The sequence below is a fragment of the Bos grunniens genome, chromosome 9 (assembly GCF_055505025.1).
Source record: "Bos grunniens cultivar Pamir isolate PY7600 chromosome 9, Bosgru_T2T1.0, whole genome shotgun sequence".
Lineage (NCBI taxonomy): Eukaryota > Metazoa > Chordata > Mammalia > Artiodactyla > Bovidae > Bos > Bos grunniens.
In genome coordinates this window covers 20,741,632-20,765,430 of record NC_141173.1, presented here as the reverse complement: position 1 = coordinate 20,765,430, position 23,799 = coordinate 20,741,632, and the positions used below count along the sequence as shown (strand labels likewise).

General features: G+C 40.0%; 1 protein-coding gene across 6 annotated transcripts in view; it reads right to left on the bottom strand.

The window, feature by feature from the left end:
* Nucleotides 1-23,799, bottom strand: part of BCKDHB (branched chain keto acid dehydrogenase E1 subunit beta) — a 331,336-nt gene that overhangs the window by 280,062 nt on the left and 27,475 nt on the right. Inside the window, exon 4 of one of the 6 annotated variants that reach the window (XM_086316305.1) lies at nt 13,276-15,603. The exons of the other annotated variants lie outside the window; for them this stretch is intronic. Within the exon in view, the coding sequence (XP_086172431.1) occupies nt 15,254-15,603 (350 nt within the window). The 3' untranslated portion in view covers nt 13,276-15,253. Of the gene's footprint in view, nt 1-13,275; nt 15,604-23,799 lie in introns of those variants that run through there. 6 annotated transcript variants of the gene reach the window in all.

The window sequence follows — 23,799 nt, the reverse complement described above, 5'->3', positions numbered from 1 at the left end:
CACCTGGGACTATCTACTAAAATCGTGATCTCCATCCTTCATCAGTTCTCCATCTGACTGCAAGGAGCTTGATAACCGCTGAAGAGCTAGGCTTCCACTGACCAAGTGCAATTCATTAATTGAAAATGAACACAGATTCCAGCTGCCAAGTGCAGAATCCTGAAGCCTGAAATACTGGAAGCACCATCACCAGATGAACAGGGTTCCTACCTATTCTCTGCTGGTTCAAGTGCCTGGATTCAGATATTTTTCATCTCAGTTAGTATAGCCCTTTTTATTGCTAGAAGGCAAAAGTAGAGTTTCCTACAGCTCTTACTTCCAAATGGTTTGAGGAAACTGTTTAATAACTCTCTCCAACAACTTCCTATGAAATCACAGAAACTGCTTCAACAAGAACTAAATATTAAAAATCTGTTTTGAAAAGAAAAGAAAAACATAAATTTTTTAAAAATTTGTTTCTATTATCTCTCAAAGAGGTCATGATGGAGGGTAAGAGCATAAATAAAATGCACAGTTCTGGTAACTTCTTTCAGTTCAGTTCAGTTCGGTCGCTCAGTCGTGTCCGACTCTTTGCAACCCCATGAATCGCAGCACACCAGGCCTCCCTGTCCATCACCAACTCCCGGACTCAGACTCACGCCCATCGAGTCAGTGATGCCATCCAGCCATCTCATCCTCTGTTGTCCCCTTCTCCTCCTGCCCCCAATCCCTCCCAGCATCAGAGTCTTTTCCAATGAGTCAACTCTTCGTATGAGGTGGCCAAAGTACTGGTAACTTCTTTAGAATGCAATTAACCTAACATAAAGTTCATACATGCCATATTTCAACGGGTGAATTAATGCATACAGGGATTGCACTCTGAGTCAAGCCTGTTCTGGGTTTAAGTACTATCACCACAAATTACTACACTTCCTAAGCCTCAGTTCCATTATCTGCAACAAATTGCTCACAATACTGAAAAGATTAAAATAATTCATACAATTGTTCAAATGTTTATAAAGTACCTAATATTGTCTAGACTCTATTCTTGATGCAGAGGACACAGCAGCAAACAAAACCAAAAAAAAAAAAAAAAAAATCCTATCCTCATGGAACTTACTAGTCAGGAGAAACAGACAATAAAAACAAAATAAATGACAAAGGACTTCCATGGTGGTCCGGTGGTCAAGAATCCACCTGCCAATGCAAGGGACACGGGTTCAATTCCCGATCCAGGAAGATTCCACATGCCATGGGGCAGCTAAGCCTGTGCACCGCAACTACTCAGCCTTCGTGTTCTAAAGCCTGTGCTCCACAAGAAAAGCCACCGCGATGAGACGCCCCTGCACTGCAACTAGAGAGTAGCCCACGACTCATGGCAATGAGAGAGCCCATGTGCAGCAAAAAAGAGCCAGCACAGGCAGAAATACGTAAATTTAATTAATCAAAATAAATAAATGAGTAATATACATAGTGTATGAGAGAATGACAAGAGCTAGAGAGAAGAGTAAAGCAGGGAGCATTTAGGGGAGAGGACGTGGGACTCCAGTGGTCTTAACCAGGAAGATCAGGGAGGCACCACTGCCTGATGACATTTAAAGGAAGAGCTGAAGAAAGTGAGGAAATGTACCGTGCATACATCCCAGGGCATAAGTGTTCTGGACAGAGGGATCAGTGAGTGCAAAGGTCCTGGGCTATGAACATGTTCAGCATATTAGAGGCAAGTTATCAAGTCCAGAGGGCCTGGTGTGGAGTAAGAGAAATTGTGGGAAGACATGAAGTGGAAGAGTGAAGGTGATGGGCTGGGGAGGTGGGAGAGGTCAGACAGGGCCCTGTAGGGTTGGGGGAGGGAGGGCGTGGTCACAGTAGACATTCTGACTTTGCCTGTGAGAATGAGTCAGTAAGCATGTGAGCAAGACGGGAAGTCATGGAGCAAAGTCACCCATCCTCCAAATCGTATTCCAGCAGGAGCCCTCTGGCTGGTCCTTGGTGAACAGCCTGTACATAGGCAAATATGGACCCGGCAAGACTGATAACAGGAGGCTCCAATCACCCCAGCAAGAGATGATGACACAGAAGAGCAGCAAAGGTGCAAGCATCCAGATAGACAGTATAAAGATAGTGTCAGAAGGATTTACTGAAGAAATGGACGTGAAGCAGAGTCAGAGAAGTGCACAGGATGATTTACAGACTTTTTGACTTGGGCAGCCTAAGGACAGTTACCACCGCTCAAGGAAGGGAAAATTTATGAAGCAGGTGGAGGTGAGAGATCAGCAGTCCCACTGTGAAGATGTTACATCTGAGCTGTGCCTTCATACACAGAGGGAAAGCCGTTCATTGGACTGTTAGGTATATGAGTTGGAAGTCTTCAGAATGAAGATTAAAAACCATGGGACTGATGAGACTCCCAAGTATATTTAAATGGGTACATGGAGAGAAAAAACCTAGTGCTAAAAAGACATGGTGTGAGGACTTCCCTGATGGTCCAGTGGCTAAGAATTCACCTTGTAATGCAAGGGACACAGGTTTGATCCCTGGTCGGGATGCTAAAATCCCACATGCCCACATACAGCAGTACTGAAGCCCGAGTACTCGAGAGCCTGAGCGCCACAACTAGAGAGTCCACGCACCACAGCTAGAGAGTCCACACGCCAAAACCTGAGAGTCCATGCACCACAACTAGAGTCCATACGCCACAACTAGAGTCCATGCACCACAACTAGAGAGTCCACACGCCACAACTAGAGAGTCCATACGCCACAATTAGAGTCCATGTGCCACAACTAGAGAGTCCGTGCGCCACAACTAGAGAGTCCACGTGCCACAATTAGAGAGTCCACGCACCACTAGAGTCCACGCGCCACAACTAGAGAGTCCATGCGCCACAACCTGAGAGTCCACATGTCACAACCTGAGAGTCCACGCACCACAACTAGGGATTCCATGCACCACAACTAGGGATTCCATGCACCACAACTAGAGTCCATGTGCCGTGATGAAAGATCCTGCTTGACACAACAAAGGTCCCACGTGCCTCAACTGAAAGCCAACAAAGCCAATTAATTCATTCATTTTTAAAAGACAAGATGTGAAAAATAATTAGCAACCTTGGAAAGGACATAATAGCCAGAATTTGGAGTCAAACTAGCAGAACATGCTGGCCTAGAAGTCAGATGAAGTGATCCTAATAGACTACAGTGACCTGAGCCACGTGCTGTCAACTGAAAAGTAAAATAGATAGCCAACAGGAATTTGCTCAGGAAACTCAAACAGGGGCTCTCTATCAACCTACAGGTGTTGGATGGGGAGGGGGATGGGAGGGAGGTTCAAAAGGGAGGGGATGTATGTATGTATGTATGTATACCTACGGCTGATTCAGGTTGAAGTTTGACAGAAAACAGCAAAAAATTCTGTAAGGCAATTACCCTTCAATAAAAAATAAATTAATTTAAAAAAGAAAAGTGAGATGAGGGCTGACCATTTTCTAACTGGTGACCCAGATATAACAGTGTCTGCCAGGTGGGAGGAAGGGAGAAAACAAAGGCCTAATTCAAGAGGGATGGGAGAATAGAAATTGTAGACAAGGAATAATAACAATTTTACTTGGAGAAATTTGCTGTTAAGAAGAGAAAAGGAGCAACAACTAGCTGGAGAAGAATATGGAATCAGTAGAGGGATTATTTTAAGACAGAAGAAACAGAAGGATATTTGTTGCAGGGGCAGAAACTGATGATTGAGAAAGCTAACGAAATGGAGAGAAGGACAAACGAGTGGAACCATGTGCTTGAGACTGTGACAGACAAAGAAGGGGTCTGGTGTGGAGAGTGACAGGGACCCTTATGTTCATTCAGAGGGAAAGCACATGTGGGCACTGATGCTGGAACACGGAGAGATGCAGTGGGGAGTTTGCTGAAGTTCTCTGTTCGCTCCATCTATCTTAGTTAAATGTGAATTAGACTATTAGCTAAGAGAAGGATGGGGGAGCCTGGTGGGCTACAGTCCATGGGGTCTCAAAGACACAACTGAGCAACTCACACACACACACACACACACACACAAGGATGGGGGAGGCAGTGTATTTTTTTTTTTTTGGTCGCACTGTGGCATGCAGGATCTTAGTTCCCAGACCATGGATCAAACCTGTGCCCACGTGGTGGAAGTGTGGAATACTAACCACTAGACCACTAGGGAATTCTGGGGAGGCAGTGTTGAGAAAAAAGCATATGAAATAGTCATACAGGAACGTGTAGCCTGGGTGGGCCCTGAAGGTCACCAGTATTGAGCTGAAAGTGAGTTCACTTGACAAGATGATATGTTTTGCTCCAACAATATTCAGCTCAGGATTGAGGATATAGACAATGATGGATTTAACCAGCATTGAATTTTGCCAAGCAAATTGTGGCATGGAATTTAAAGTGGGTATAAAGGGAAGAAAGGTCATCAGGGGAGTGAGAGTCAGTGGTAGGGTGGCAGGATTCACGAATTTCAAGGATCAAGATGGTCAAAGGATTGTTAGGGTGGAGGCATGAGAGGCAGTGAGCTGGGGAGGTTCAAGGTGGAGATCAGAGTTGAGAAGGTTTCAAATTGAGAGGATGGAGGGACTAGGAATGACAGTCTGGGGTAGGACCATAAGAGTGAAAAGCTAAGGTGGGATAGAACGCAAGATCCCTAGAGCAAAGGACAAAAAATTAAGAAGAGCATCCATGTGGATATTGACAGGAGTGCTGGTGAGGCTGGCGGTGAGCCACGCTAGGAACAGAGAGGACTGGCCTGGAGTCAGCAGGCAAGAAGGAAGGACAGCATTAGCACTTGCTATTCAACACATTATTGAATTATTTATTGCAAACATTCAGTAAATGTTTATTTTGAAAGACTAGATTAGATAATCAGAGCTAGGCTTCTTTGGATTTAGAATTCAACTCTAGGGACTTCCCTGATAGTCCAGTGATTAAGACTTCACCTTTCAATGCAGAGGATATGGGTTCAATCCCTGATCGGGGAACTAAGATCCCACATGCTTTGAGGCCAAAAAACCAAAACATAAGATAGAAACAATATTGTAACAAATTCAATGAAGACTTTAAAAACAGTTCACATCAAAAAAAAAAAAAAAAAAACTTAAGAAAAAAAAAAAAAAGCAATCAAATCTATATGAATGTGTCTTTACTTTCTGAAATAACCAAACTAAACTTTTTGCTATTTGGAACCAAACTTCTAGAATTCAGCACATTTAAGTAGTGATTATATATATGCATTAAGGATGTGATTACATAATCTCACAGAGACCACAGACTTTAGGTCAGGTGGTACAAAAATTGGATATTCCTGAAACACATGATAATTTAAAATATTCAACCAAGTGATAAACAAAACCTAAGATAAGCTGCAATTCCTATGGCAGCTAAAAACTATAAGGACAAATCTACTTCTGAAGCTCCAAGATTATTGTGTTAGGGGAAGCACACTGATTGAAACTGCCCACCCTGGCCAGGCACCATACTAACCATTTGCATGAGCTGTTTTACGACAGGAGGTCCTGGTAAGGAACATGGAACCGGAAGAGTTCCGGAAAGGTCAAAAGGAGACACCACATGTCCGACCACCTCCCAGAATCCTTCTCTCTGGCATCCATCTTGGCTGAACAAGGCATGCACCACCAGGAAGGACTCTGAGTCAGAATGATTAGCTAAAGACAACCCAGAAACTAATGCCATCACCATAAAATCTGAGACTGTGAGCCACTGTGAGCCTTACCCTACTGCTCTCCACCCAGGTGCCTTTTCCCAATAAAATCTCTTGCTTTGTCAGCACATGTGTCTCCTCAGACAATTCATTTCCAAGTGTTAGACAAGAGCCCAGTTTCAGGCCCCGGAAGGGGTCTCCCTTCCTGCAACAGTTGTAAGAGGGACAGATACAAAGTACTGCAAACAAACTCAATTAATGCTTACTTAGGTGGTTAGTGGCTGTGAGTTCATGTGAAGGGAAAAAAAATATGCCTACTCTGAAAGTTTTTCAATGCCCAACAGCCTTGGACTGAGTTAGAAAAGAATAAGTAATATCTGAATTACTTCTTACTTAATTTAAGATAATTGAGTAAGATTAACATTTCAGGTAAACTTATGGTTACTGATAATACAGTAACAGGAATAGAAGATATTCACTTGCAGCAACATGGATGGAACTAGAGGTTATCATCCTAAGCGAGGGAAGTCAGAAAGAGAAAGACAAATACCATATGATATCACTTATATGTGGAATCTAAAATGCAACACAAATGAACTTATCTGTGAAACAGGAACAGACTCACAGACATAGAAAATAGACTTGTTGTTCCCAGGGTTGGGGGGGGTGGGGTAGGGTGGGGAGCGGGTAGGAATGGATTGGGAGTTTGAGATTAATAGATGCAAACTATTATATATAGGATGGATAAAACAAGGTCCTACTGTATAGCACAGGGAACTATATTCAATATCCTATGATAAACCATAATGGAAAAGAATATGAAAAAGAATATATATATATATATATATAACTAAATCAGTTTGCAGTACACCAGAAACTAATGCAACATTGTAAATCAACTATACTTCAACATACTAAAAAATAAGTTTTAAAAATTAAAAAGTGAGGAAAGATATTCATACAGCATACCATTTTCTTATATTTTGCCACCTTTGCTTAAGTTTTAGGCTAATATCTTTGTGTAACTCCATGATCCCCTGAGTCAATGAAAATGTGAAGAATGCATAAGTATAGATGGTTGACCATTTAAATAAATGACTTCGACTTCTCATTTGTTAAAGATTAAGTATAAAGTCATACCACCACTTTCTAACTTTTTTTTTGTAAAGGGAATGTGATTAAGAAGTTGGACATCCCTGGCATACTCTCTGTTGAAGTTATCTAAATGACGCCAAACATCAAAACAACAGCGGCTGACTTCTCTGTCCAAAGAATCACAAATGGGCAAATTGAGTCCACCAGTGAATCCCGTTCCCTATGACATCTCTGCCACAAGCAAAGGCCAGAAACCGTGAGAAGAGTGCAAAGAAACAACAATTAGGAAAAAGAAGTAGTCGTGGTTTAAGGTGACAACCAATTACCTCCTGGTGGGTTAAAAAAACTGAAGACCTCAGTATCTTTGGAACCCACAGCTAGTTCTAAATTAGTTTTCTTTGTGAATAAAGTGGTCCTATAAACTATTAAATCTACCCAGGGTAAAAATTAAATGTTTTCCAATAAAATTTTCTGAAAAAGCTGAACCCCGGAAGCAAGGCGGACTGAGGCACAAGTATTGGGTAACAGGAGCGGCAGCAATGTTTCACTTCTTCAGAAAGCTTCCTGAACCTAAAAAGCCGTCGGTACCAGACAGAAGCAGACGGATTTGTCCTTTTAGGAGATACAGCACATGAACAAAGAGTGGCAGCAAGAGGCAACACTTGAGATGCAGAAGACAACCAGCCTTTGGAGGAGCCTGGTCATTCACAGCTCAGGGGGATAAACCCACAAATGAATGAGGGAACTGGTTTTGAAATTTTGTCATGAGTCATCTCTGCAAGGAATTAACAATTGGCAAAGAAACACTCATCCAGTGTGACTGTGGCAGGGCCTGAGACGGAAAATAAGGGAGGCCAGACCCTGGAGAACAGCTCACTAACGGCTGAGCTTCTGAGTGATGTACCCTTCACCTTGGCCCTACACGTGTGCCAGGCAGGGTACCATCAGTGACCTTCCTGAACACTTACTCTCCTATGATGTCAGCGAAACCTTACCAAGGTTTTGGTATGATTTCACTCTCGAAAACTCAGTACTCTATGGTTTGTAATCGTTATGTCTGTGTGCACCTTAACAAACTTTAAAACAAAAGTTTGCCAATTTTATTTCACTCATCTGATGTTTTTTGTAAAGGCCCTTAAACGTTATCAGAAAGCAAGGATCGTGAAGCAAATAATAATATATTATTCATTGCTCTATTTTTTTTAGAATAAAGCACATTTGTATAAAAATTAAACCTAAGATCAACTTCCTTTTCCCCTAGTAATAAATACAAAGATTAATTTATCAAGACTTTTTGAAAGGAGATTTTGTCAACCAGTCTCTCAAAATATAGCACCTCACATTTATCTTGGAAAAAATGTGAAAAAGAACTGAGACTTTTTTTTAACACAACTCTGAAATATCTACTCAGAGTGTGACTTCCCTGGTTTGGAGGAAAACTTAATGTTATCCCCTTTCTCCTTTCACTGTTTATGAATGAATTCAGATCAAAAAAAAAAAAAAAAGTTGCCAGTCAGCTTAATTTCTTCAGTGTTAATTTAGACATTGATGTGGAAATTTACAACTTTTCCTAGAAAGCAACAGTAGTTTGCTGAGACAAGAATGCTGTATGAAGAATGCTCTGGATACTGTTTCTTTTGAATGACAGTCTCCTTAAGCCCATGGCAGTCTTCTTCACCTTGATGGAGACCCAGGTTCCTATCTTTATTTTTTGCTACTTCATGGTTTGCTCTCTCACCAGCTTTACAAGAACATCCCCTGCTTCTGCTTCAGTTGCATTTTCTCTCCTTACCTCTTGTATTTACAGTTTATGATGAGACCCCCATTTCCTTCCAACCTCTCTGCCTCCCAGAGAAAAGAAGCTTATGATATGTATTATTGCTGATAAAGCCCTTATTTAGACATTTGTTGGCCACAATACAGAAGGAAATGTTTAACTGCCAGAAAAACTACAGCTGATTCATTTCCAGCTAGAGTATAGGCAAAACACCTAGACAGGGCTTTTAATTTGTGAATATCCACTGTCTATTCTGACTAAAAGAGCAAACTGCCATTGGTCCAAAACTATAAAGGGAAGAGATAAATTGTGAAAGAGTATTTTCTGTGCCATGGAAAATTTAAATCACATTTGTTCTGATTAGTGTCAATACAATTTATTGATTCTGTGCCAAATCTTAAATATATTTTTCACGAAGATAGAGTGCCATAGCATAACTAAACACCGTGCACAAAAGTACATGAATTAAGTTTTAATGTGGCATGCATGTTTGTTTAATAAATGTGGCATGGTCTTGATAAACTGTTACATGATTAAGAGTTAAATGTACATTGCTATTGACAAAAATATGCTTTATTTACAAACAATGGTACCATATGAGGTGAATGACTAAATTAGATCTTTACATAATTTTCATAAAACATCAGTGTAGGAAATCTAACTTATTATAAGACAAATGTGAACATTTTATAGCAGTTTTTGTGAAAACATTTTTTTTCAATATTCATGTAAATATACCTTAACACCAAATGTAAGCATGTTATCCGTTTGTCTAATATGTATTAAATTTTGTCTGAAGTACTTATACATTTATTTATATGTATGTCTACCATGTTATAACTATGCTTATAAGTATTCTAATTTGTCTATAAAAGATATTTAAATAAACAAGAATTTTTAAAAACTGAAAAAAAAATTATGAAAAAGCAGCTGTAAAACTGCCTGCCTCTAAGTAACCAATATTTCCTCAGGACACAAATCTGAATAGGTCAGACTATCCTTCCAGAAAAAAGACCAACTTCATCAGAAAAATAGTTCAAGTCCCAGATTCTTTGAATAGAAAGATAAATAAGGACATAAACATTTGTGACTCAGATACAAAATAAACCACAGGAAATAAATGTCATTATACATATTCAATACAATTTTAATGGGGCAATGGATAGGGAGACACAGCAAATATATTTCAGTCATTTTAATCACAATACACTTCTTGGTGGCTCAGTGGTAAAGAATCCGCTTGCCAATGCAGGAGACTCAAGTTCGATCCCTGGGTCAGGAAGGTCCCCTGGAGAAGGAAATGGCAACCCAATCCAGGATTCTTGCCTGGAAAATCCCACGGACAAAGGAACGTGACAGGCTATAGTCCATGTTGCAAAAGAACTGGACACAACTTAGCACCTAATGACAAGAAATTTTAGTCACACACTTTTTGGAATATGCTGCAATTTCACAGTTTAAAGTTTGCTGATGAAGAATTTAATCAAGATGAAAGGCATTTGTTTGTGGGTCAAATAAAGTAAAAATACAAAGTTAATCCAGATCACTTCTGCCTCTTTAAAATGAGAGAGAGAAAAAAAAAAAAAGAGAGAGAAAAGAACAGACTGTTGCATTCATTAGATAAACAGGCCAGAGAGACATTTAGAGGATAAATATGCAAATAAATTTTTCTAAACATACTAAGCAAGATGAGCATACAAGTTATCATCCAAATGGAAAATATGTCTGGGAATGTTAGGATAGCAAAGATAATTAACAGATGTTAATTGATCAACAGTCCTAACCTGAGTGGTCCCAGGAAAACGGGACTGTCCTTGGTAAACCAAAACTTACTATTAGAGTAAGGAATATTATGGAAACTTAGGCTTCCCTGGTGGCCCAGATGGTAAAGACTCTGCCTGCAATGCAGGAGACCCGGGTTTGATCCCCGGATTGGGAAGATTCCCTGGAGAATGGAATGGCAACCCACTCCAACTGTTGACCAGAGAATTCCATGGACAGAGGAGCCTAGAGAGCCACACACAGTTCAGGGGGTTGCAAAGAATTGGACACAACTGAACAACTAATACACACAAGTGGAAACTTATAGGGGAAATATAAACCAAGTACTCACCTTAGCCATAACTAATCTGCCATTGATTAGCATCCTAAATTAGGCTATTCATGATCCATAACTAGAAAATGGAAGACTTGACTTAGCACTCCCACCATCAAGGCAATAGTCATGGTGTACTACCTGGATGGGGCACTCTGAGGTGTGCAGCCCAGCTCCCCCGTGTGAAGAGCTTGTTGCTCTGGTTCCTAAGAGTGCTCTCAGCAAACCAACACCAGCTGTCACCCCTTCAGAGACTGCCTCAACTACACCGAACCTCCAAGTTCAAGGTCATGCTTGGTGGCCACTATCCAATAATTGATCAGTGTGAGTATAAAGGACTGATCATTTCAACTCAACTAGGGACAACTCAAAAGGGTCATCATGGCTCCAGAGATCCCACAGGTTGGCCAAGGCCATCCTTGAAACTGTATCCCTTTTGGACAGTTCCTTTCTGCTTTCAGAAGGTGCCAGGTGCCAGGGTTTCCAGATTTAGTAAGTTTGCCTCTATTTACAATGATCTTACAGCAACATTCTTCAAATTGTACCCTCTAGGCAACAATAGCTATAAAGTGCTGTTTGGGTGTCTCGTCCTATAGATTCTAACTCTATTATATTTTGAATACTCCTGGGAAATAGATCTGGGTTATTATAATCGATAAGACGGGAAAATTAAAGATGATAAAAATCAACCAGGAGCAAATGTGCTTAGTAAATGTTTACTCAATGAATGGATAGATGAAATGCAGACGTCTCACTGTAACTAATGAGTCTACAACTCTAGATGCAGAACCAGCAATGTCCAGATCCTGCGAAGTCCAAATCAGTTCCAAGGATTTAATGATCAGATTCAAATCCATGAGCTCCTCTACTGAGAATACAGACTGCATGTCACTCATCTTTGAACACTCAGTAGTACCTAGCACAATGCTTTGAACTTAGTAGTCATTCAATAGTTTTGCTTGAGTGACCAGATTTAAAAGGCCCATCATGCCTGGGCTAAAAGGCACTTAGTCTGTGACAATGAGGATGTGGTGACCCGAGTTTGATCCCTGGGTCGGGAAGATGCCCTGGAGAAGGGAATGGCAACCTACTCCAGTATTCTTGCCTGAAAAATTCCTTGGACAGAGGAGCCTGGCGGGCTATAATCCATGGGGTCACAAAGAGTTAGACACGACTGAACAGCTAACACTTTCAGTACAACTTTTCAACAATGATCCACCAAGCATTCTAAACAGAGATATGCCAGGAAGGCAGATAATAGTTTAGTTGAAATCTATGTGTAATAATACATACATGAAATTTTTCATTCAAATAATGGGAAATGTGACAGTGAAGGGACTACAGACTCACCCAGGCATAAAGAAGAGAACTATCTCCAGTCATCTCTAGTGCCTTATATAGTCTTTAACATATAACATTTTTAAAATATGTTATAAATGAAAAAACTGAATGACGAAAATAACATTAAAATGAGAAACGATGGCCAAAATTTGGGGAAATTATAAAATGAATGAACAGAAACTGAAATAGGGAACATCTGGTCGGGATGAGCCACTATGTTTGAGATATAATAACGTTCAATATCAGAGACCACGATTTCTCAAACGAAGTACTAGATGGATAACTTTTAAGGGAAAGATATTCTCTTGCACTTCTAATGTCAACTTAAATCAATTTTAATACATTTTAATACAAACAAAATTAATTTCAGCATGTATTACCCTTATTAAAAGAAAAAGGCAAAAATCTTAAATACAAAAAAATAAACACCTGATAACCAATTAAATTCAAGTTAACAGCAAAACTGAAGTATAACAAATAATGGAAGTATAAAAATAATAATTTTCTACTGTAGCAATGTAGCATCAGATCAGATTCTATATATAATCTTCATTTTTTTAATCATTCTAATGAATGATTAAAATGAACATCTGAAATGATGAACATCTGAAATGATTAAAATGAACATCTAATGAATATCTGAAAGTTCACAGTTCATTCAATGAAATCCACAAATTCGTGCATAAAACTAAAAATGCCTTTTCACTTAAATTCACTATATATATATATATATATATATACACATACATATATATATATATATATGTAACCTCATGGCTTTCTTTGACAACTGATAATCAGACCTCATACTAAAAAAAGAAGAAAAAAACACCCACAGCATTCCTTGAATGCTAAATTTAAGGAAGGTACTTTGAAATAAAGTTGGTATCACAACCACGTTGAAATCCTTATCAAATGTGTAAATATTCAATTACTACTGGAGTCAGGTATAGAAATTCTTCAGTGTTTACTTATTGATATACTAACTACTAATGAACTGTTGAAAGTTAAATGGAATCTGTGAAATTCATCTGTCCGTGACTTGGATGTGTTATTGCTATAATGCTAGTTCCTCTGGGTATGGCACACAGGGATGCTATTAATATTAGCACAGTTTGCTATCTGAATCTCAGCGAACACGTCATATATTTCAGACACTGTGAAGTAGCTGGCATTCACATAGCACAAACACAGGCAACACAAACGCCAGTTTTATCACACGGCAATATCTGGTCACATAGCAGGTGATTCAGATGCTGTGCTTATATTATTTTTTCAGATTATCACTGATACTAAAGCTTTTAAATTTTATTTTTTTTTATCTTAACTCCAATCACTTTTACTCTATTTTTAGACCTCTTATTGGAGTATAGTTGCCTGCCAATGCAGGAGATGCAGGTTCAATCCCTGGGTTGGGAAGATCCCCTGAAGAAGGGAATGGCTACCCACTCCCATATTCTTGCCTAGAAAATCCCATGGACAGGAGCCTGGTGGGCTACAGTCTCAGTTCAGTTCAGTTCAGTTACTTAGTCGTGTCCGACTCTTTGCAACCCCATGAATTGCAGCACTCTAGGCCTCCCTGTCCATCACCAACTCCCGGAGTTCACTCAGACTCACGTCCATCGAGTCAGTGATGCCATCCAGCCATCTCATCCTCTGTCGTCCCCTTCTCCTCCTGCCCCCAATCCCTCCCAGCATCAGTCTTTTCCAATGAGTCAACTCTTCGCATGAGGTGGCCAAAGTACTGGAGTTTCAGCTTTAGCATCATTCCTTCCAAAGAAATCCCAGGGCTGATCCCCTTCAGAATGGACTGGTTGGATCTCCTTGCAGTCCAAGGGACTCTCAAGAGTCTTCTCCAGTGGGTTGCAAAGGAGTCAGATACAACTTAGCGACTAAAGAATAGCAACAAATGAAAGGGGCAGAAAGCAGGAAAACGAATTACAGAATTATCCAATCCTACCACTGCTGAATATCTTCTCACCAGCTCCACATCTTCAAAAAAAGGAAACTGAGTCTTGATTTAAGTGTAGCCTTGATTCCTTTATGAAGATTTGTTCTATTCTATTAGAGAAGTTTCTTTCCTAAATTGGCTGTTGCAAATTACTCAACTCATCAATGCTAAAATATATCAAATTAGAACTTAATGATCTGGCACCACAGTCACAGAGGCAAAATAGTCCTGAATATTTAATCTGAATGGAAAAATTCTTTATAAACAATGTCCTCAAATTCCCTGATGTTTCTCCAAAAACTAAAGCAAATAAAATAGCAGGTTTAAGCCATCAGCATGTAATCTACTTACCAACAACAAAGGCAAATAAAAAGCATCTTTAAAGCAGTGATTTTAACAATGATCAAGAAACCACATGAGAATTTCTTTACAAGAACCTTTAAAAGAGGTGCTTAAAACTTTGAGTCAATAATTAATTGCATTGCAATATAGCACAATTACTGTGCATAAATGTATATGCCTTTCTATCCTGAAAAGGCAGTATGAAATCTATATGTTCAGTTCAGTTCAGTCGCTCAGTTGTGTCCAACTCTTTGCGACCTCATGAACTGCAGCATTCCAGGTCTCCCTGTCCATCACCAACTCCCAGAGTTTACCCAAACTCATGTCCATTGAGTTGGTGATGCCATCCAACCATCTCATCCTCTGTTGTACCCTTCTGCTCCCATCCTCAATCTTTCCAGCGTCAGGGTCTTTTCAAATGAGTCAGCTCTCCGCACCAGGTAGCCGAAGTATTTGAGTTTCAGCTTCAACATCAATCCTTCCAATGAACACCCAGGACTGATCTCCTTTAGGATGGACTGATTGGATCTCCTTGCAGTCCAAGGGACTCTCAAGAGTCTTCTCCAACACCACAGTTCAAAACCATCAATTATTCTGCGCTCAGCTTTATTTATAGTCCAACTCTCACATCCATACATGACTACTGGAAAAACCATAGCCTTGACTAGACGGACCTTTGTTGGCAAAGTAATGTCTCTGCTTTTCAATATGCTGTCTAGGAGAAGGCAATGGCACCCCACTCCAGTACTCTTGCCTGGAAAATCCATGGATGGAGGAGCCTAGTAGGCTGAAGTCCATGGGGTCGCTAAGAGTCGGACACGACTGAGAGACTTCACTTTCACTTTTACTTTCATGCATCGGAGAAGGAAATGGCAACCCACTCCAGTGTTCTTGCCTGGAGAATCCCAGGGACGGGGAAGCCTGTGGGCTGCCATCTATGGGGTCGCACAGAATCGGACACAACTGAAGTGACTTAGCAGCAGCAGGTTGGTCATAACTGTCCTTCCAAGGAGCAAGTGTCTTTTAATTTCACGGCTGCAATCACCATCTGCAGTGATTTTGGAGCCCCAAAAATAAAGTCAGCCACTGTTTCCACTGTTTCCCCATCTATTTGCCATAAAGTGATGGGACCAGATGCCATGATCTTAGTTTTCTGAATGTTGAGCTTTAAGCCAACTTTTTCACTCTCCTCTTTCACTTTCATCAAGAGGCTCTTTAGTTCTTCTTCACTCTCTGCCATAAGGGTGGTGTCATCTGCATATCTGAGGTTATTGATATTTCTCCCAGCAATCTTGATTCCAGCTTGTGCTTCTTCCAGCCCAGAGTTTCTCATGATGTACTCTGCATAGAAATTAAATAAGCAGGGTGACAATATACAGCCTTGATGTACTCCTTTTCCTATTTGGAACCAGTCTGTTGTTCCAAGTCTAGTTCTAGCTGTTGCTTCCTGACCTGCATACAGGTTTCTCAAGAGGCAGGTGAGGTGGTGTGGTATTCCCATCTCTTTCAGAATTTTCCACAGTTTATCATGATCCACACAGTCAAAGGCTTTACCATTGTCAATAAAGCAGAAATAGATGTTTTTCTGGAACTCTTTTGTTTTTTCAATGATCTAGCAGGTGTTAGCAATTTGATCTTTGGTTCCTTTGCCTTTTCTAAAACCAGCTTGAACATCTGGAAGTTCACAGTTTATTCAATGAGATCTACAAACTTGTGCATAAAACTAAAATGTTACTGTGAGTAAAGTTATACTTATATCTACATTAAATTGGATATAATTTCCATGTACTTAGATATAAGGACAGAGAAGGCAATGGCACCCCACTCCAATACTCTTGCCTGGAAAATCCCATGGAACGGAGGACCCCAGTCCATGGTGTCGCTAAGAGTCAGACATGACTGAGCAACTTCACTTTCACTTTTCACTTTCATGCATTGGAGAAGGAAATGGCAACCCACTCCAGTGTTCTTGCCTGGAGAATCCCAGGGACGGAGGAGCCTGGTGGGCTGCTGTCTATGGGGTCACACAGAGTCGGACACAACTGAAGAGACTTAGTAGTAGTAGTAGATATAAGGAAAATTCAGATATAAGGGAGATTTCAGGGAAAGTCCTCATATCAGTTTAGATTCAACTAAATATCTCCAACTGAGTATGTCAATCACAGTTCACATGATCTTAATTATGATGGAGTTATTCAAAAATGTTTATTAAATTCAACATTTCCTACTTGCTATGCTCTTGGAAGCTGAGCATAAACCTTAAAAAGAATTTTTTTACTTTTTAATGAATGATAATGAAATCTTAAAGGGCAAAATAAAAATGACTTTGGGACTCAGAAGTTGGATCTTTTGTTTTCCAAGAAATGCAATAATAGCAATAACCAGTTGGAGACTACTAAAAATATGGAACATTGACATGAAATTTTAAGATAAATCATAATGGAAAAGAATATTTTTAAAAAAGGTGTGTGTGTGTGTGTATATATATACACACACATATACATATGTGTGTATATATATATACATGTATAACTGAATCACTTTGCATACAGCAACAATTAGCCCAACATTGGGAATCAACTATACATCAATTAAAAAAAATTTTTTAAAGATGAACAATGTGCTCGATTTGTTGCAAGTTAGATAAGCTCTTTAATAAATGAGCTAGGATACCTATGAAATATGATAAACTGAGAATATACTAACAAAGGGAGGTACCTCAAATTTAACTAAGTTATTAGATAGATGTGGCAAGGTACTATTCAAGCCCTGCATCTTTCTGACATCTAATAACTAAGTTATTAGATAGATGTGGCAAGGTACTATCAAGCCCTGCATCCTTCTGACACCATCAGAACTCCAACTCTGACCCAGGGAATGTATTACTTGATATAATATGTTTTTCCCCAGTGGAATAAACATTCATACAATATATACTTGGCCATATACAAGGTACGATAAATGATAGAGCTGAGATACCATTTAAAGAATGTTAAACATTTAAATATTCAAACAACCTACAAGGTAAAAAGGAGATAGGACAAATATAAATAACTATGATACAGGAAAGAGATACAAAAATAAAATGTTATTAGAGGAGGGGGAAGAAGAGATTCTTTCAGGCCTGGAGGAATCCTGCCAAGTTTCATGAAAGAGAATGTGCTGAAACTGGGCACTGAATAAATGGGCAGAATCTCACTAGGCACAGTGAAGAAGGAACAGCTATCAAAGACACAGAGGCAAGAAATAATGTGCAAATTCAGAGTTGGGAAGTGAACCAAGGCAGACAAAGTACAAAGAGACTAGAGAGTAATGGCAGCTAAAGATGGGAAGTGCTCAGTAGCTTAGTCATGTCCAACTCTTTGCAACCCCACCAACTGTAGCCTGCCAGGCTTCTCTGTCAAGGGATTTCCCAGGCAAGAATACTGGAATGCATGGCCATTTCTGTCTCCAAGGGATCTTCCTGACCCATATATATTAGTGAGTAGTATAGTCAAAAATGTGGGCTTTGGGTCAGAACTCACAGGTTTAGATGTGGTTCTACCACTTTCTGAGTGTGTGATCTTAGACTGGGCTTCAGTCTCTTCGTTCATAAAATTAGGATAAAAATCACTAACCTGCCTACCACTCAGAATCAAACACAATAGGCATGTACAAGTCCTTTGCAAACCAGAAGTATTTTAAGAATGTAAAATATTATCAGGACAGTGGTAATGAAAATAAAATGGAGAAAATGTCTGCGTGACACTAGAAAATCAATGGGATTTAAGCATTGTGAGAGGAGAGGCAAGTGGGAGCAGAGAGATCCTAAGGGCTGGCACTGAGGCACAGGGGCCCATAAGCAGTCTTCAAGACCCCCAGACCACCAGCTGGAGGAGCCTACTCAGCATGGCAGGCGAAGTCAAGGGCGCTTGGAGTCACTCTACAATGAGTACTCTCTCCATGTGGGGTGATGGCTGTAGAAGGGCAAGGAAGGAAGGCCAGTCATGGTAGCAGAGTTGTGACAAGCAACTGTAACCTAGAAATCACAATCTTGTTCCATTAGCAAGACCACGAATAGGCACAGCAGGAGGCCGGCACCCACCTTCATCAAAGACAGAGGTTTACCATTAGGCAGAGGAGGGCTATACATGCAAACCCGTGTATGTTCAGTCACTCAGACGTGTCCAACTCTTTGCAACCCCGTGGACTGTTACCCACCAGGCTCCTCTGTCCATGGGATTCTCCAGGCAAGAATACTGGAGCGGGTTACCATTTCCTCCTCCAGAGGATCTTCCCAACCCAGGGACTGAACCTGCCTCTCTTGCATCTCCTGCACTGCAGGAGGATTCTTTACCACTGAGCCACCTCAGAAGCACTACACACAAGAGGCCCAGCCACTAACCTTCCACAAGCGAGATATATCCCAGGAGTAGAGATGGTCAAAATGGTCACAGTGATCAAAGTGACGGTGGTGATCATTTCATAAAACTCACATAATATTGCACGTCATCTATATTTCCATTAAAAAATAACAATAACAACAACAACAAAGAAGATATCTTAGGAGTGGGAATGAAGGGCTGCCAATCAAGGGTAGCTCCTGGATGGAGGAACAGATGCTCTGCGGCTGCAGCTGTATAAACGCAGAAGCCTGGAGACTATGCAAGTTAAGGACTGAGCCCCAGGCGACCAAAGCATTCTAAGACACTGCCTGGAAACGAGGGCCAGCTGATTCTGATAGACTGCAATTCTATCCTGACGGCATGAGCAAACCAAGGTCTGGTCCCGAACTCTGTGCTGCTCACCTGGCATTTGAGTAACACCCTTCCTTACATGATCCACAGAGTTAACCACATGACCCTGGCAAAACAGAACCAACTCAGTACCCCAGAGCCCTGGGCATCTGCAGGAATCTCCCAACACTGACTTTGATGAGGGCTACAGGCCCATAGGGGACCAAGTATAAGTGTAATATCAACCACTGATATTTTAACACTTATGTGTAAGCTGAAACTTTGTTTCTGAGCATGATCAGTGTGATTTAAGGAGACCCATTTCCCACTAACAAAATCACCTTGTCTTTCATGAAACTAAATCTAAACAAATGTAATCTGAATGCCTGGGTTTTAGGGGAATAGGTACTATACAACCCTCTAAGGTTCGGAGAAGGCAATGGCACCCCACTCCAGTACTCTTGCCTGGAAAATCCCATGGATGGAGGGGCCTGGTAGGCTGCAGTCTATGGGGTCGCTGAGAGTCAGACACGACTGAGTGACTTCACTTTCACTTTTCACTTTCATGCATTGGAGAAGGAAATGGCAACCCACTCCAGTGTTCTTGCCTGGAGAATCCCAGAGACAGGGGAGCCTTGTGGGCTGCAGTCTATGGGGTCGCACAGAGTCGGACATGACTGAAGCAACTTAGCAGCAGCAGCAAGGTTAAGTAAGACTCTTCTTTAAGTGACACATGGAAAGAAAAACACAAAAACTCATTTTAGTCAAACTGATGTTTTATTATGTCTCAGAAGAAGAACCAGAGTTCCATCGTGTAAGAAAGAAAACGACCTATTTGGTTCTTCTTTTTCTGATAATCAAATGGACATACTTATTGATGAAACTATACAAATATATTAAGTGAAGCTATCTAAAACTTATTGAGAGCCTAGAGTGTTTTTTAGAGAAATGCATACAAAAATGCATATTTTTTCAAAAAAATGTACACATAGCTGATGCTGGAAAAAAGATTTCAATGAATGAATACAAAATGTATTTCTGAATAAACCTATAATGACTTCACTATGCATGAATAATAACTAAAGTTGTTTTTCCAGAAAAGCAAAAGAAATATTTTCATCATCCTTGTGATAGCAGCTGGAATTTCAGGGAAAACCATCTTAGAAAAAAAAAAAGCTTTTTTTAATCTTCCTTCATTTATATGGAAATAAGATGTTTCCTAAAACATATCCGTACCCAGTACCTACGTCAAAACCAGAGCTCAAAGCACACACATTCCTCCGGCAGATTCCTGCCTAGAAGGCCACACGGCACACCAACATCATCCATGTGCGTCATAAGCCACGGAGGACATTACCAAGCTGTCAATTTCAATTAACCTGCTTCACTTTATAAATAGCCGAAACGTCCCTGTCTAAATAGGCTGGTGCCCTTTTCTCAGAAGCAGAGGGAACAACACGACAAAGAAGCATGAAAAATAAATGAGCTTTCCCCTTTGTAAATAGGAGAAAGTTGACATTAAACCAATTCTAAGTCCAAACTGAAGAGCTATTAATAAAATAAAGCTCAAGAGAATGAAGGACCAGTTTTAACCAGAAAATAAATAACATTCACTAACTCTATCAGCCCTTTTTAAAGTATAAGTATCTGTGAGTCACAGGGCTAGAGATATAACTCAAAGTCCATATTCAGGCAGAGTGAAACACAGACACCATAAATTACAATCCATAACGTGGTCCCCAAAGTAAAACAGTCTATAAGGCCCAAGTGCTTGATGCTCAGTCAAAAGGAAGTTAGTTTTGAAGATTTAATGATATCATTCTCTTCTAAATCTGAAATGTTTCATAATTTTTATAACCTATAGCATTATCATTTCCTTTGCTAGCTGTATTTTTTTCTCTAAAATAAATGATAACAAAAAAATTCTACATGGTACTTGTACAGTCTAAGTACTTGTTTACAGCACTTTTCCAGTTCACACTTCAGAGAGAAAATAAAAGTAGAATCAGAAAACATCAATGGAATTTATCAAAAAGTGGAACAGCCACTACAGAGAACCATATGGAAGTTCCTTTAAAAACTAAAAATAGAACTACCATATGCCCCAGAAATTCCAGTTCTGGGCAAACACCCAGAGAAAGCCACAAATCAAAAAGATAAATGCACCCCACTATTCATTACAGCACTGTTTACAATAGTCAGGACATGCAAGCAACCTAAATGTCCATCAACAGAGGAATAAAGATGAAGTACATATATACAAGGGAATATTACTCAGCCATAAAAGGGAACAAAACTGGGCCATTTGCAGAGACGTGGATGGACCTAGAGACTGTGAAGTAAGTCAGAAAGAGAAAAACAAATACCATATATTAATGCATACATGCGGAATCTAGAAAAACTGTAAAGATTTATCTTATCTGCAAAGCAGTAATAGAGACACAGACAAAGAGAACAAATATATGGATACCAAGGTGAGAAGTGGGTGTGGGATGAATTGGGAGATTGGGCTTGACATGTATACACGACTGACACTATGCATAAGATAGGAAACATGAGAGCCTCCTGCACAGCACAGGGACCTCTACTCCGTGGTGACCTAAGTGGGAAGGAAATCCAAAAAAGGGGGATATATGGATACACACAGCTGATTCCCTTTGCTGTACAGCAGAAACTAACACAAATTGTAATGTAACTATACTCCAATAAAAATTGATTTTTCAGCAAAGGAGAACATTCCTGGTGATCATTACAGAGACTAGTGAACCCATTAGTTCACCTAATTAATAACCACCATGTGGAAAAACACAGCTGGTCACCAAATGAATTTCAGATAAAATAAATATACATGTACATGTGTCACATATACATAAATATGGGTCATCAGGCAATACTTAATAAGCATGCCATAAATGGCATAATATAATATAGTGACAACCCACATGCATCAGAATAGTATTCAGCTCACTGAACTACCTAGGACACAATCAAAAAGTAAGAATTAAGTTAAATAAAAAAGATTTCTGATGGAAGAAAGATCTGACGAAGCTGACAAACTGTCCTTAAGGAAGTCCCTTAAGCCCTCCTCACAGCAGCTATAAAAATAAAATCCCATTAGAAGTCATTCCTAATAGGTAATTCTCCTGCTGTGGCAGTTAAATGAATCATCACTTTGTTCGCACTAAGTCTTGACAACCAGCTGCCCACTCTTGCATTCATTCAACCAATTTCCATGCTTGGCACTATTCTGGGCCTCATGGGAGATAAGAAGATGAACTGTAAATATAAGTAAAACATGGGACAAAATAAGCATATGAGTTATGGATGCAATGTTGGATGGAAATAGAAGAATCAAGAGAAATTACTTTGAGATGGCAAAGGCTGAAAAAGAAGAACTGGGTCAGGGGTAGGGTCAGAGTTGAAGCAGGGGAGGACTTTTTGAGGTGCAGAAATAACACCATATACACAAAAGGGCAGCTTGAAACAGAGTGGATGCAGCCAAGAGTGTGGTGGGGCGGGGGGGGCCAAAGCTGGAAAGAAAAATCAAAGCCAGACCACCTTACAGTCTTAAACACAGGCTAGGGAAACTGGACTTTACCATTCAACAGGAGGAATATTTTAAGCAAGAAAGTATCATGATCAGAGCTGTACTGTGGAAAAATTAATCTCACTGATGTATATAACACAAAATAGAGTAGGGAGGAGAGTAAGAACAGACTCCAGACAAAGATTGCAATCATTCAGATCAGACATAAGGAGGATGTATAAAAAAGAATGAAATAACACCATTTGCAGCAACATGGATGGTGCTAGAGATGATCATACTAAGTGAAGTAAGTCAGACAAAGACGAATACCATATGATATCACTTATATGTGGAATCTAAAATATGATACAAATGAACTTATCCACAACAGAAACAGACTTATGGGCATAGAGGACAGACTTATGGTTGCCAAGGGGTGGGGGGTAGGGATGGACTGGGAGTATGGGGTTAGGAGATGCAAACTAGTACGTGCAGAATGAATAAACAACAAGGTCCTACTGTACAGCACAGGGACACGTTCAACGTCCTGTGACAAACCATAACGGAAAAGAACATGTATATATATATAAAAAAACTGAATCACTTTGCTATATACCAGAAACTAACACGTTATAAATGAACTTGTTCTCAGTCATGTCCGACTCTTTGCAACCCCCTGGACTGAAGCCCACCGGCTCCTCTGTCCATGGAATTTTTCAGGGTTGTCATTTCCTACTCCAGGGGATCACCCCAACCCAGGGACCAAACCTGAGTCTCTTGCATCTCCTGCATTGGCAGGCAGATTCTTTACCACTCTGCCACCTGGGAAACCCAATAAATCAACTACATTTCAATTTTTTAAATTTTTAAAAAAGGAAAGAGAAGGAAGGAGGGAGTGGATTCTAACAGTCACAGTAGGGACAGTAGTGAGAGAAACCCCAATATAAAACCATCAGAACTCGATAACTCTGAAACTAACACAAAACTGTAAATCAACTGTACTCCAATGAAAAAATAATTGGAAAAGAAAAAAGAACTCCATAGCTGAAGTTTTCGATTTGGCTTGTTTCAAGAATCCACAGAGCAGGATCCAAGTGGCAGCCTGAAAGTCACTACACGTAACGAAATGAAAGAGAAATAGTTGCCACACTGATTTAAAACCAACACACATACATTCAGAAGCATGAGTTTCACTTGAAATAAACTGGTTTATTTGAAATAAACCTTTTAAACATCAGATCCATTTTTAAATAAGAGGTCAGGGGGAAAGTTAGCAAGTATCACAATGTGCAATTT